This window comes from Parasteatoda tepidariorum, chromosome 4, assembly GCF_043381705.1.
Source record: "Parasteatoda tepidariorum isolate YZ-2023 chromosome 4, CAS_Ptep_4.0, whole genome shotgun sequence".
NCBI lineage: Eukaryota > Metazoa > Arthropoda > Arachnida > Araneae > Theridiidae > Parasteatoda > Parasteatoda tepidariorum.
The window spans coordinates 38,579,063-38,594,996 of NC_092207.1; the positions used below are offsets into that span (position 1 = coordinate 38,579,063).

Here is a 15,934-nt window from a genome sequence, read left to right on the forward strand (position 1 = left end):
AACCCACATTTGCTTTAGATGGAGAGGAAAACCACGAAAACCCTTCACGGTTAGCCTGACGACAAGGGGAATCTAACCCATTATCCGTCTACCACTGAGGATATTTTACGTCAGCACTGTGGTCGGAGCGTGCCGGGTGCGGGATTCGTATCACCTGGGATTCAAACTCGGTTCGCCTCATTGGAAGGCGAAAGCTCTATCCAGTGAGCCATAGCGGCTCAAGACTCGATCATTGGTGTATGGATAACAATATGACTGTAAACTTTTAAGAAACCTACTAGTCAATTTTTTTTAAACTTTAAGTAGGCAACCTTTCGCTCCCCGCCTTGTTTTTAAGGGTACTATTTTGCAACATAATGATGTTTCAACTTATCTGGGTTGCATCTTTGATTACAAGCTGAAATGAATCAGGTATGTTGAGCATGTCATAACAAAGGCAAAGAACAGACTCCTTATCCTTAAGAGATTAGCAGAAGTTAAATGGAGTTGAGGAAAAGATGTCTTAAACCCAACTTACAAAATCTATATTCAACCGATTTTGAATTATTGCACTGAAGTGTTGATCACAGCTTAGGATGGAGTCTTAAAACTTTTCACACTTTTCAAAATCAGATATTGTGCATGAGGAGTTAAAACTACACAGGAGGAGTTAAAACTTCACAGGAGGAGTTAAAACTACCCCCGTACTTGCTATGCAATTACTTTGTGCTCAACAACAGTTGACTAATTTAATTAAAAGGAAAGCAGCTATTCTGTATAATAGACTAATTAGACTTCCTTATAATTCATATTGGCGAGAATACGACTGTGGCAAGACTCGTAATATGAAGACTCAAAAAGGCTTCATCCAGTGTGTTCGTGAAAATACCCAATATAATGTAGTCAGCAATGCGCCATACGAACTGCTGTTATTAGCAAATCCATTAGAATATATGATTCTCGAGGTCAGATTGGACACAGTTTTGAATGTATGGAAACGTGACGCCAGTCCTAATGCACTCCGTGCTGTTGCTTTGAAAACCATCAATATCCGTTTTCCCCTTGATGAATGGCGTCACATTTACACTGACGGATCTTTCTTGGATTTCTCGCAGGGTGCTGGCGCTGGTATTTTTAGTGATAACTTTTCTTTTTATCTACATGCTGGGCCCCTTTCCACTCACTTTGATGAAGAGCTCAAAGCCATCCATGTTGCTCTCTAACAACTTGCTGTTCGTCTTACCCGTCCTGAGAAAGCTGTGATTTTTTTCAGATTATACCCCTGCCCTTCAGGCTGTGTCAAACAACCCAGAAAATAGTAGTTCCCTTGTATTGAGCTGCAGAAAACTCCTGAAGAGGATTGAGAGAAGTGCTGCATTTCAATGAATTCCATCCCATTGTGGTCTTCGAGGAAACGAAAACTACTTTTAAACTACTACTACTAAACGAAATGGACTTTAGGCCAAAAAAAGAAATAATATTCTTCAGAGATCCTGTAGAGATCTGCCCTAGCATTACGCTAAACTTGAAATAAAATGAGTCTTCAAACAATCGTTCCATTGTTTGGCATCTCACTCTGCTAGAGATAAGTCCTAGAATGTGCTCTGTGGAACTCATAGTGTTCCGGATTCACCCCGTGCTATTGCGGTAGTCATGTTTAGACTTTTGACCGGACATGATTGTCTATGCTCTCATTTATTTCGACTCAAGCTGACTACTTCATCAGATTGTCAATTATGTAATTACGGACAAGCCATGACTGCTGCACATTTAGACACGTGCTCTGCAATAAAGGATTTTGACTGCATAGTACTGGAGAACCGGAAGCCTAATGACTTAATAGTCAAAGGCTGGCATTTGTTTAATAATTATGATGAGCAATATCTCTATTCAAAATTTATTTTCCCATGGAAATAAATTTCCAACGGCAAAAAATACTTAGGTGAGTAGAATTCAGAATTTATCTACTCTATGTCTTTCTCATCTAAAGTGATCAACCAGCTGTAAAAGGTTAATATAATTTTCTTTATTCTACAATTACCCTGTTCCAGCGAATGGAGTGAAGAAAATTGTTGACTCAATGGTTGAACGTTTCACGTCTCATTCGGTATAATTGAAAAGGCTGTCAATTTTGTGTTAATGAAAACTTGCTTCTAGAATGTGATATAAAATTACCGTGATATTGCAATTTATTGAATAGGACATTAAGATGAAGTGTATCCAAGGTTGTGAACTAGTGGGTCTGACCATTTAGTGAGGTGGTTGCTTATATCGCACCCGGCTCCCAAAATCAGGTTTAGGGGCAATGACAACGAAAAAACACAAAACCTGCAACCTAATCTTTCTCAGCCAAAGTTATCAACCAGCTGTAAAAGGTTAATATAATTTGCTTTATCATGCGCTCTCTGAAATTATCCTCTTTCAGCGAACGGAGTGAAGAAAATGATTGACTCAATGGTTAAACGTTTCACGTCCAATTCAGAGTAATTGAAAAGGCTGTCAATTTTGTGTTGATGAGAACTTGAATCTAGAATGTAATATAAAATTATCATGACGTTGGTTGCCATTTATTGAATCAGACATTGAGATGGTCAAAGATTATCAACTAGTGGACCATTTTTTTTTTTTTTTTGGTAGTCAAGTTGTTGTTTGCATCACACCTGGCTTTCAAAATCAGGTTTAGGGACGATTTCAACGAAAAAACACAAAACCGGCAATGGAGTGCCTTATCTTTCTCAGCTAAAGTGATCAAGCAGCTGTAAACGGCTAATATTGTTTGCTTCATAAGGAGTTTATTGCAATAATCCAAACAACTCATTAAATGGTTGAACGTTTCACGTTCCATTCGGTGCAATTGAAAAGAACTGGCATTTTCATGTTGATGAGAACTTGCACTTGGAATAGGATATAGAATTATAGCGGTGCTGTCATCGAATGTGTCAAACATTGAAACGTTATATAGTGTACCCAAATTTACAACTAGTGGTGCTGCCATTTAGTGAGGCATTTTTTAATGTCGCTTTCGGCTTTTTAAATGAGATTTAAAGGGGGACGATAGCAACAAAACAAACTATACAAAATGGTTCCCTATTTTTCTTAGTTAAAATGATCAACTAGCCAGGATAGACTAAGTTTCTTTATCTGATGTTTGCTACAAAATAATAGGATAAGATTTTTCGATATTTTTTATTTTCCTATTAAAAGCTATATAAATAAATACTATGCGAAGAAAATAAATAAATATACATACTGAAGATTATATAGGTATTTTTTACTTGAAATATTTTGCAACAATATTCGTCATGCGATAAATATATTTCATCAAATCATATTGAAATTTATGTAGTTTTTTTTTAAGAATACTTCGGAATATTGTATATTAATTTTCATTATGTGTTTGTTTATTTATTTTTAATATAATGATAATAATTGCTGCCTAGCTAAGAAATTGATAATCAGAAATTGATCATCAGACTTGTGTTTTAATAATTTATGTATTAACGAAAGTATCAACGTTTTTATATTCTTAAATTTTTCTCACGCAAATAAAATATACCTATCTCATTCGTTTAAATAAATAATGCTTTTCTCTGTTATCAGTAATACAACATTTCGAAAATGTAATAATGCAGTTAAACTAAATTTTATTCTGATACCCAGTGAAAAAGTTCTACTGAGTGATAAGCTATTAAGTATCCTCCTCTCAGTAAGAGATAAAAAAAATTCATAAAATTACGTTGGGTTTCAGTGGGAAGATATGGAAAGTGACGGGAGAAACTTAAATATCGATATCTAGATAAATGCGCTATCGTTTCATGTGCATTTTTTTACGTTAAATCGATAAAAGATAAAATGAGGGTCTATAGAAATGGTCCCTAAAATGTGTTCTGAGGAACCCTAGGGTTCCATGAAAGTATCATTAAGATTGCAAGAGTTGGGATTTTTTTAAACGGTTATAATTTTATTCATAATGATCTTCATTATTCGCCTCCAAAAAAAGAAATAGCAGAAATAGTAAAACGAAAAATAAGAAAAATCTATAGAAGACAAGCATTGGGAGAAATTTACCTTCGTGGAGGTCTTTTGCTGAAATTAACCCGCATTTGCGTTGCATAGAAATCAAGACCACGAAAATTTCCCACAGTTTGAATGACGGCAAGGGGACTCTAACCCATGATCCGTCTACCACTGAGGATAGTGCACGTGAGCACTGTGGTCGGTGCAAGCCGGATGCGGAATTCGTATTGACCAACCATCGCTGGGATTCGAATCCGGTTTACCTAATTGGATAGTCTTACATTATTCATTATTTTCATTGAATTATTATTTTGAATGTTTATTTATTATTTTTTACAGGATAATTCAAGACTGCACTGTGAAAAACAATTCCAACGGCAAGGGGCCTCTAATCCATGATCCGCCTACCACTGAGGATATTGCAAGTGAACACTGTGATCGGGCAAGCCGGATGCGGAATTCGTATCGACAAGCCATTGTCGGGATTCGAACTCGGTTCATCTCATTGGATACTCCTACATTATTAATTTTTTTGTTGAATTATTACTTTGAATGTTTATTCATTATTTTTTACTTGATAATTCAAGACTGCACTGTGAAAAACAGATCCTGAAAAAAAATATGTAAGGAGTTTGCAAAAAAGCCTGGAAAATTGCGTTAAGGTGAATGGAATAAAGAAAGTAACTGATATTTATCGCAAATATTAAGTTGTGAATTCACATTATGTACACTAAGTAATTTACTTTTGAATAAAACATCTATTTATATCTGGGCCCGGTGGCTGAATTTACGGTGTTAATCTGTTGCACTATCTTCATAAATCACAATTTATCTGCAACTTCATAGCAGTCAGAATGTGATTATTATTATACAAAATCCAGTTTAAACTAACATAGATGTAACAAAATTTTCAAATATAAGCTTCTTAAAAATTCTAGATAAAATTTTTGTTGTTTAAATATAGGTTGAATTTCACATAATTTTTTCACGTTTTGTGTTTTTGCTTGTTAAAATATATAATGAAATAAATGTTATATCCAATTATTTAATTTTTTGATTAGTGTAAGTAAAATAATTTCAAAATATAAAAGGGTAAGATTTATAACTGTATACAAAAACTTTTTTTTCATATGATAATATCAGGTATAAATAATAAGTAGATAAAAATGTTAATATAATATAGGTATCCAATATTTTGATTGCTCTTCTGAAATTACTAAAAGTACATTTTTTTTTGCTTTGTAGAATTCAAAATAAAAATACATTAAATAGGTTTCTAACTCATTTTTTAAAAAAATTTAAAAACTGCAGATTTAGTTTATTTTTAAAACCATGCTTAAACTTATTTTACTCCTTAAAATAAGTAATGTAGCTCCATTAAAACCTAGCTGCATTTTTATCTGAAACTTATTTTCGAAATCTTGTGTCATCTGGATTTCATGTATGAGGTAAAAATTTGACTGACTTTAAACTTTGCAATGAACAGTTTAGCATTTCAATTTGTAGGTAAGTAAGGTTGTAATTTGAAGGTAAGTAAGGTTCAATTTCAAAGAGTACGTAATAACGTTGCAGTTAATTTGAACAATATTACAGGTCATTGAGTTTTAAGATTAACTATGCATATCAGAAAAAAATAGCTCTTGGAATTTAGGGACTCCTACTTCACTCAAAATCAATAACTAAAAAATCGTTCCAAATTCCTAATAATTTATAATCGAAAATTGCATTTTTCAAACATCAGTATTTTTTACAAGAATAATCTTTTAAAATGAGGACATGCAATTTAAAGTTATGATGAAACTTTGTCTGAAATTGCCATTTGAATTTTCTGTTTCTAGGTAAAAATTTAACTGGAATGCAAGGCTAAAAGTGTTATTTTATTTATTGTTTTACTATTTATAAATTTTACCCATTTTTTATTTTATTTGCGCAAAAATGTGCTTACTTAATAAGAGTTATGTTTTTAAATGTAAATTTTTTTAACCAGATGTACCATATAGTACAATAATTTTACCAATTTTTTTAACCGTGTTGCAATCCTGTTTAAGAAGTAGGGTAAAACAATCATCATTGGTGTTGAAGCAAATAATATGGTTTAACACTATGGGATATATGGATAATGGATAAACAGTAATATGGTTTAACACTTATTCGATTTTAGAGTCTATTTATAGTTTGTATTTAAGTTTAAAACTTGCATGTGTTTCTTATATTGTACACAACATTATTTAAAAAACTCAAGTTGTAATGTAGGCAAAAGAAGTACTATTTTGTTTTTCAGTTTTAAGTTTTCACAACTTACTGAAAGAGCACAAAAGATTTTCATTAGAATTATATTGCTTTAAAATTACCGTACTGTATGGAAATGACACTTCTGATGACAGAAAAACCTAATTTGGTATTAAAAATCAGAGTATTTAAACCATTCATATGGTAGTACTTCCGTTCATATCGTAATGATTTACCGGAAATTCAGTTTTTCAAAATTATATTTCTTAATCCAACAAGTTTTGTAAAAATATAAAACTGGAAAGTAAATTTAACCGAATAAATAGTTTTTATGTCATGTTCTAAGGTATCACGATAAAATTACCAAATTTTACTAATTTTGCAAAGTTTTGTCACATACTATTAAAACATATTTTATAGTTGATTTTACCAAAATCATTACCAATGTATTTCATTAAAAATTCCGAGCATTTTGGTGTCCCTATAAAAAAAGAAACACTGTAAATTTTATTATATTCCGGTATTTCGACAGTGCTTTTTCTCGCAATGCACTTGCATCGATAAATTAGACAATAGGTCTTTCATCGGAAACGTATTGTCAATTGATCAGTTAAAATTATGCAATTATAATATAATAACGGAATAGTGTGTGAAATGGCAGACAACTTCAAGACATTCACTAGCAAATAATTTTTTTGATTAGATTAATTCAGTTATTTAACGTTTTGGAATGCAATGTGGGATAGAGAAAAAATCTATTTGTGTGAAAAGATATTTAACATACACCTTTTCGTTTCCAGATTTTACTTCTCTATAACCATTCCTTATAATATTGAATGAAGTGCTAAGTAAGATAAGCTCCCCTCACATCTTAGTTTTGTCTTAAGATCATAGATGGAAGCAGCAACTCTAAGAAATCATTTTGGAGCGTAAAGTGGAAGTAAAGAATAAGATTTGGAGTAAACGTGTCCTTTTGAATGCCCTCTAAGACCAAAATAAAAATGTTTAATGTAATAAAAAAAAATCTTGTAAGAATGTTTTGAATTCCATTTATTTTTAAGATATTGTTTGCATCGATTTAATCCTCGAACGCCAGAGGATTTTATCAAGATTATAAGTTTAAGATAATTTTTAGTACAACCGATGTGTAGAAAACAAAGTAAAGTTATTTTATGATATAATTTGGTATGAGTTAAAATTTATAAATTTCTTTAATAATTTATGAAAAAATAATATGAATTTTTACTTTATTTAGTCTTTTTTCCGTGAGTGGTGTGGTATTTTAAAAAAATTATAAATTTTCGTAAAAAGTATTAAACATTAACTCTAAACAATAAGAGTCTAGGCAAAATATTTTTAAATGCCTTCTTTTTTTCATTTTTTAATTACTTATTGTTTTGTCCTTAGCTTATTTATTTATTTACTTTTAGTATGAAAATGTTTTTCATTTTAAAATATGTTTTTAAGCAAATTCCTGGTATTTCTAAGCAAGCATTAATCTATTTATAATAAGTAGTAATGTATGCCAAGCATTAATCTATGCAATGGTCAGAAGTAGCGAAACTACTGCACTCGCTACATTTATGTGGTTTGTGTTAAAGTGCACTCCTCTTTTGTTTTTCTTTTTTCTTTTTAAAAAAATTAGTACAGTGAGTAGTGCGATACCAAAAAGTAGTTTGTAGCTATTCTTGGAGACATTTTTTAGTGCTAGAAATGGCAGGGAACATGTTTTCCCTGTAATTTTCGATTTTCTTTTTCTTAAAGGAAAAAAAAAACAAGTATTAAACAATTAAAATCGCAAATTTTTGATAATTTCCTAAGATTTCTTAAATCAAAATTAAAATGTTGAAGATTAAAAATAAAAATTCGAAAAGAAAATGGATAATAAATAAGAAAAACAAAACTGGCTTGAAAAGAACTCAAAAATGGAATAGAATAGTTCAGTGGCTCATGCATACATGAAAAAACAATGCTTAACAATTCCTCATATTTAAATGAGCCGATCTATCATTGAAAACCATTTTGAACATGGGTTATGAGTGTAAATTAAGTAGTGAAAATACTAAGTTCAATTTCTTAAAGCAGTGAAGTTATGACTCATTTCGAAAGTAGTTTGCAATAACTACTTTCAAAGAAAAGTAATCTAGTCTCCTACAATTAAAAATGTAGTTTATCAGATCATTATTTAAAAGTTATTTGATTTTTTTTTCTTTTACTTTAAGTAAGCACGAAAGGGGATCAGAAAAGTGCACTTGAAGGGAAATCAGTTGAATTAAAAGTTATATTTTATTCTCAAATGTTGATATTTTTTAGTTCCTAACATTTATAAATAATGCTTGTAATTCGTCATATTTAATCAACACATTTCATAACTGCAAAATTTGGGTTGCTTTGAGGAAATTTCTGCTGGTCTATCAAGCTCTTCAACCAAATTTAGTGTTTTGCATTGATTTTAAGAAAATGTCTATTAAGTAATTTATTGATTATTTTGACTAAAATGCGATTTTCATTTTCAAATGGGATCGTTGATTTCCTTTCCACATTTGCGGAAATCTGATCTAAAGATAGACGGAATATGGAATACACATGGAAAAATTCTTTTCTTTAAGATTGGTGCTGCCATCTTTCCCATTTGACCAACAGCTTTAATAATTTCTTAAGAGAAAATCTTTATTTTAACATTATGAAATATTATTGTACATTACAGCAATAATTACGTCCACACTTCCATAAAAACAGTGTTTTTTTTTTTTTAAAAATTAATTGTAAATAATTTCTTCAGTTTTAAGACTTTGAATAAAATTCTGTTAATAAATATAAATTATTAAGAATGTGGAATGATTTTTTAGTTATTTATCTTGAGTTAAGTAGGAATTCCAAAATTCTAAGAGCTAATTTTTTTCTGATATGCACAGCTTATCTTGAAACTCAATGACTTGTAACATTGTTCAAATTAACTGCAACATTATTACGTGCACTTTGAAATTGAACCTTACTTACCTTCAAATTGAACTTACCTTAGTACTAAGCAAATATTTTTCAGATCTTTCAACTTCATTACAATACAAACTACTTATTAAAAAAGTCCCACCTTAAAATGCAGTCGAATCTCGATTGAACGTACTTTGATTTAACGAACAACAAGCACTGGAGAAAAGAAATCGCATATAAAACTAAAAATTTTAATTTTTCGCACTTAAAATTATGAGTATTTCACACCCTAATCCAATTGTGTAATTGTATGTACGTATTATGTATTAAGTTTTAAAAGCAAGTAGCATTAAAGAATAAAAATAATTTTAAAGTTGCTTTCCTAACTTATAACACTTTTAGTCACACTTTTTTATTATATCACTTTTTTTCAGATCTGTATATCTAAGCGTATTTTGTATTGATATTTTTATACCATACTCTTCACAAAAATTGATATTCGATTTAACAAATTGCTTCGATTTAACGAACGGAATTGTTGGTTCCAAACAATTCGTTAAATCGAGGTTCAACTGTATTATGATATTTGAATGACATGATTAGCGGTAATCGAAGATTCGTGACATATGTGCAGCTCTTTATCTGGCATGAGTAAAGAAAGTGGAGACAAGACGACCTTCTGCAAAGGAAAAAAGAAATTAAAAAAAGGAAAAATCGAGCTTAACGTTGTTCTTGTACTGTTCTTATACCAACTTAACATTTGCATTAAATACTTTCATGTGAATTGGCTTATCAGTTAAATCTAGTTGACGGGTTAACTTCATCTATAGTCCTAAAATGTGGAGCAATCTTCACTATTGTATTTTTAACCCTATTACACTTGTTCAATTTTCTTTTTGCATATCTTATATTAAGCATAAAATGTTATATAAATTTTTTGTAACTTCTTATTTAAAATATAAGCTTATTACATTTAAATATTACTTTCGCACTTAGCTAATCCTTAAAAAAATTATTTTTTAGAAGTAGTATCAAACTTTAAAAAAAATATGATCAAAATTTTGAAAAATTAACAGTAAAATTTTGTTTCATGATGTGTTTTGAAGTATGGTAAATGTGATAAATTTTGGTAATTTTATCATGATACCTTTGCATGGTATTAAAATTATTTATTCGGTTAAATTTACTCTTCAGTTTTGTATTCCTCATAAAATATGTGGTTATAAGGACTATAAATTTGTGAACCAGAATTCCTGCTTAACCGTTAGCATATGAAAGGAAAAATTACTAAATGAATGGTTTGAATGGCGTGTGTTTTGGTTTTATTAACCAGAATTATGACTTTTTTTACCAGAACTGTCATATCCATATAGTACGGTAAATTTACGTAACGTTTTTCTCCTTGCAGGATCATTCAGTTTGTAAAAAATGTTCATTGGAAAAAAAAAAAAAAGAAAAAGGAGAGTAAGAAAAGAAAAGAAAGAAAAATAAACGAAAAGAAAAGGGAAAGGAAAAAAAAAGAAAAAAAAGAAAAATAAACGAAAAGAAAAAAATGTTGCGAAATCAAATTTCGCTGGTAAACCAAATAATCTTCTACTCCTATTTAGAAGTAAATAAAATTACAAATTTTTCAATTTACCTATTAACTTCAAAAAAGTTTGTTTTTTAGAATTTTATAGAGAAAAAACTTAAAAGCTTATGAGTTATATCTGATTTTCTTATAATTAATAGTTCTTTGGCATATCTAGCTCTAGTCTGAAAATTAATGAAAAGAAAAATTTTGATTTACATTTAATAAATTTTATCAAAAACCACTTTCATTTTCAAATTTCCATAAAAACTTGTTTCTAAAATATTTACAAGAAAAAAATAGTGCTCCCACAGAAAAATTGCTTCTAAGCTAAACACAATAATATAGATATATTAAACAATTATTCATTCTTGATAAAATACTAAGTTACATCAGGTTTTCATTAAACTTGAAACCATAGTATCGTGTAATCAAATTGAAGAAGAATTAATTTCCATTAAAATATAGTTCGAATTACTATAAAATTTACACGATATCTATCATAGTTCATCACCATAAAACTTGGATTCACCGTGGCAGAGTAGTTAAAGATATTAATGTTCAAAAATGAATTTCACTATACTAGGAATAACTTCCACTATACTAAGATTCAACTTGATAGCAAATTTAAACGTTTTACGGTTCAAAATCAATTCCACTGTAATGGAGGACATTTTCCCTATTATCGAGATCAACTAGTTTACGAGTATAAACGATATTTTAGTTCAAAGTTAATCAACTTGCAATAGGATTAACTTTCATTGTAATAGGGTTAGATAGGTAAGTAGGTACTTTTATTTACGGGGCACTAGACCAGTACAATGGGCAAATTGGTGGTGGTCTGGGAAACATCCTTGTGGATAGACCTTAAAGTAACCACTCACCAATTGCCATGTGGCGAGTCATAAAAAAAAATGGCGACATTAATTAAATAGACAACCGGTCACGTTTCTTTTGTAAATCTTTAAATGATAAAAGTACATCAATGCAGAAGGACTAGAAAAGACAGAATTTTCGTTAAAATGTCCAATGCCTCCCTTTAAAATTTTGATCCTTCAGAATCCATAAATGTGGGATAGAAAGATTCATGGGATAGGAAAGTTCTTAAGCAATTCCCATATTTCAACGTTGTGATGTATACATTAAAAGTATTTCACCTCCCCAAATATTTTCAAATATTTCAGTATGTTTAACTAAATTAAGTATGTTTAAATAAATAAGGCATGTTTAACTAAATTTTGTCCCAAAATTATATTATTTTTATTGTTGCACTAACTTTTAATACCCATAAATTATTTCTTATATGATTTTTTTTAATATAATTTAATACAAGCAAAACAATTTGCAAGAAGTGGCCATTAAATGAAAAGGAACTATCGATATTGGTCATCGACTCATTAGGTTTGAGGAAAAAGTGGCTTCTAAAATATTAAAGTCTACCGGCTATTAGCAACTAAATAAAATTTGAATTTTCAGATCTACCTGGGGTTAATCCGAAGAAGTTGCTATCACAATGTTCTGAGGTCACTTCCTCAATTTAGACATATATTAGACTGAAGAGGAAGGAAATTTTTCCCCAGATCCCTGCACCCATGGTACTACTCAGCGACCGATCACAAGACTTTCAATTTCAACAGATTTTACGAGCACATATACTGCATGTACTCAGTAAGTCTTTCCGGAGTCGAGAATCACCTTTCCTGACCGGAGTCCAATACTCTAAAAATTGGGCTACCACTGCCCGTAATAAGGTTAGACTTAGATGATAGCTTAAATGATATGGCTACCACATGGCAACAAAAAATTGGGCTACCACGGCCAGTAATAAGGTTAGACTGAGCTAATAATTTAAATGATATGGTTCAAAATTATTTTCACGACAATAGTACTCAACTCGGCTGTAAATTTAACACGATATTGTGGTTCAAGCTGATGATTATAGCTATTATAGCTCAAATTCAGTTACCTTAAATACCAATGATACTTTGTTTTTCACTTGCTGTAATATTTCACAATGCTTAAAAGTAAAATAGAATATTACATAAGAGTGTTACATGTAAATATCCACATATATGTCAAGCGAAAAACATTTTTCAAGTCAAAGGTAAATTTCTTTTAAAACAAGAGATAAAATGAATTACACCACATCATTCACTATTTATTATTTTTTTTAACCCTTTGAGAGGCGAGACTTTCAGGATCTAGCACAGATGAGAGGGAGACCTCCTGAATCTCTCTTCTATGAATCCATAGAGGCTTCCTCGCTCTTAATGGATGACCTAGGCACCAACACTCACATCCCAATTTTAATTAGTGACATATATCATTTTTATCTGTCAAACCATCTTTTTTTAAGATTATTTCGGATTTTTTTCCGTTTTTAGGTCACACTTCATCTCTATTTTATTTTTATGTTTTATTATAATTTATATATGAGAATTTATGTAAGTAAAATGCAGGAAGCGAAGTTTCGCATTTCATTCGTGTAAATTTTTACGAGCGTTTCATTTAGTCAGTCTATCTGACTATAATATATTAAACAAATTAATTGTTTCTCGTCTAGAATATTATAAGCATTATTTTGTAACATTTTAGGATAAGTTTAAGCTGGCAAAATATCTTTGAAAGTTTAAAAGTTTGAAAACTTGAAAGAATTCGTAAACACAATTTAAGATGATCGTTTCTTCTTCTTTATATTTTCTCCTTTTATGGAAATATATTTGTTTAAGTTAATTTATGTACTGAAAACAGGAAAACAGGTAGCGTACTAAAAACAGGAAAAACACCAACACTCACATCACAATTTTAATTAGTGACATACATCATTTTTTCTGTCAAACCATCTTTTCTCAGATTTCAGATTTTTTTCCGTTTTTAGGTTACATTTCATCCTTATTTTATTTTTATACTTCATCATAATTTATATATGAGAATTTATGTACCTAAAAAGCAGGAAGTGACGTTTCGCATTTCATTCGTGTCATTTTAAACTAACTTTTCATTTTGTCAGTTCCTCTGTCTAGAATTATATAAAGTATTATTTAGTAAAATTTTAGAATAAGTATTAGATGACAAAAAATCTTTGAAAGCTTTAACTTTTGTAAACTTTAAAGATTTTGTAAACATAATTCAAGATAATCGCTTTTTTTTATTATATATTTTTTTATTATATATTTCTTAATTAGTTAGCATATATTTTTAAGTGACCTTGATACTTCAGCTTCAAGTTTACAAAGTATCAAGTACCTTTCACTTAATAAATTTTCAAGTACCTTTCATTAATTTTTAAATAGATTTATCAGGGTTTTTTCAAGCAGCTTGCATGTTTGTTTTTTTATTACATAATAGTTGTATGTTTTGAGGTTGGTAGCTTTTACTACTTTTTAAAAAAATTTTGAGAAGATATAATATGCTAACACACATGTAATATTAAAAGTTTTTTATACAAGCTTTAAATCAAATTTACATATTAATTAGTTTTTAAATAAGTATATAATTATTTTTGAGTAAATATTTGATCACATTAAATATTTGTTCACATTTAGTTTTTACTCAGTGATCAATTTGGCCATTTATTTCATATCATTATTGAAATAGTGCTTCTTTTACCAGTGCTTTTTCCGGTGCTTCTTTTTTCAATATTCATTTTTTTCGGTGCTTTTTTCCGGTACTCTTTTCTTTCTTGGTTTTCCTCCGTTTTTTCCAATATAAAATTTTTAAAGCTGGCAGCAAATTTTCACCATATTACGGTTTAAGGAACTGATATTATGGGTTAACATAATTGCGATTTTTATTGTATTCTGAAGGCGTATTTTTAAAATATTCAAGAAAGTAATCATGCCATTCAGTTCAACATCGTTTATCAAAATTTGTAAACCCTTTATTTATGAATCTCTGTGGATCTACATAAAAGATTAGCCTTTTTGTGCTTTATTTAAAGACATATGTGTTCAAGAATTGAATTTTTGCATTTCTCATCCTTCTTATATTTCTCATTTTTTTGTCGAAAAAAGTAAATAATAATTATAATTTTCTTCAAAGAACGATTTAATGACTCACTTTTATAAATGAGACATACTATGATTCAAATTTATAACAAGAAAGAAAGTTGATATTGAGGTGGATATTTGATTGTTAATTTTATGTTTCCTTATACAACCAGTAGCATATTTTAACTACATCTAATTTCTAAAACCGCAGCTAATGTACCCGAAATTATAGTCAAAGTTCCAATAATATAACTGTTTAAACTGAATTAAATTTGAGAGCATATTTAACAATTCAAAATAAAATTTGACGAATTGACAAATAAATTATTTCTTGGAAATCGACGAAAAAATGTTCATATCATAATTCAATTTATTATCGATTACATATTATAAGAAATTTATTATCTATCTGATATTTCATATTATGATTAATTTTATCTGCTATTTTTGATCATAAATAATTATTTCTGAAATTTTTTTATCGAAAATAATTTTTCCCAATAATTTACGAATAACATTACGAAGGTTGAACATAGAAAGTACTGTTAATTTATGACACAAGAGGGCGACTCTATCAAATAAACTGCTCTTAAATTTTACATTACCTACTTACAGTGTCAAACCTATAAAAGAATGTTTGAGCATGAAAAACTTCAACAAAATCAATATTTGGAATCTAAAGTTTATTTAAAGTGTTTTGGTTATGTAAACATAAATATAAGCCAATGAAAATAAAAATGACTAATGGAAAAGAAAAAGATGGAGAAAAAAATTGTTCCTTATGTTTTCAAACTAATTTGTAAAATTATTTATATGAATTACTATTCAAAACAAAATAATTTATGATGTATTTCATATACTATTCACAAAACTTCAACAGAAATATTCCAAAAAGAATATTTCGAAAATAGTTAAAAGGCATTATAAGTTAATAGCATTAAGCTTAGTTAAAAGTATTAAACACCTTAGTTAAAACGTGTTATTAAATTCTTCTTCTTTTTTTTTTTGAGGTAAGTATACAAATAAATGAAAACTTTTTTTGTGTTTTATTTTTTTAATAAAATGTAAAATTTTATAGCTTTTCCGAAAGCTTTATATTTATTATTTAATAAATATTGTTTGTTTAAAATTTTAAATGACTATCTAAGAATATTAAAAGCAAACTGAAAAGTTGTACAAAAATGTTGGTTATTATATAATTAATATATATAAGCTAGTT

The 15,934-nt window shown here is 29.2% G+C and overlaps 1 protein-coding gene across 1 annotated transcript; it reads left to right on the forward strand.

Moving 5' to 3' along the window:
* Window positions 1–692: 692 nt before the first annotated feature.
* Window positions 693–1,202, forward strand: LOC107445754 (uncharacterized). The gene has a single exon (XM_016060230.1). The coding sequence runs from the start codon at window positions 693–695 to the stop codon at window positions 1,200–1,202; it is 510 nt and encodes a 169-aa protein (XP_015915716.1).
* The last annotated feature ends 14,732 nt before the right edge of the window (window positions 1,203–15,934 follow it).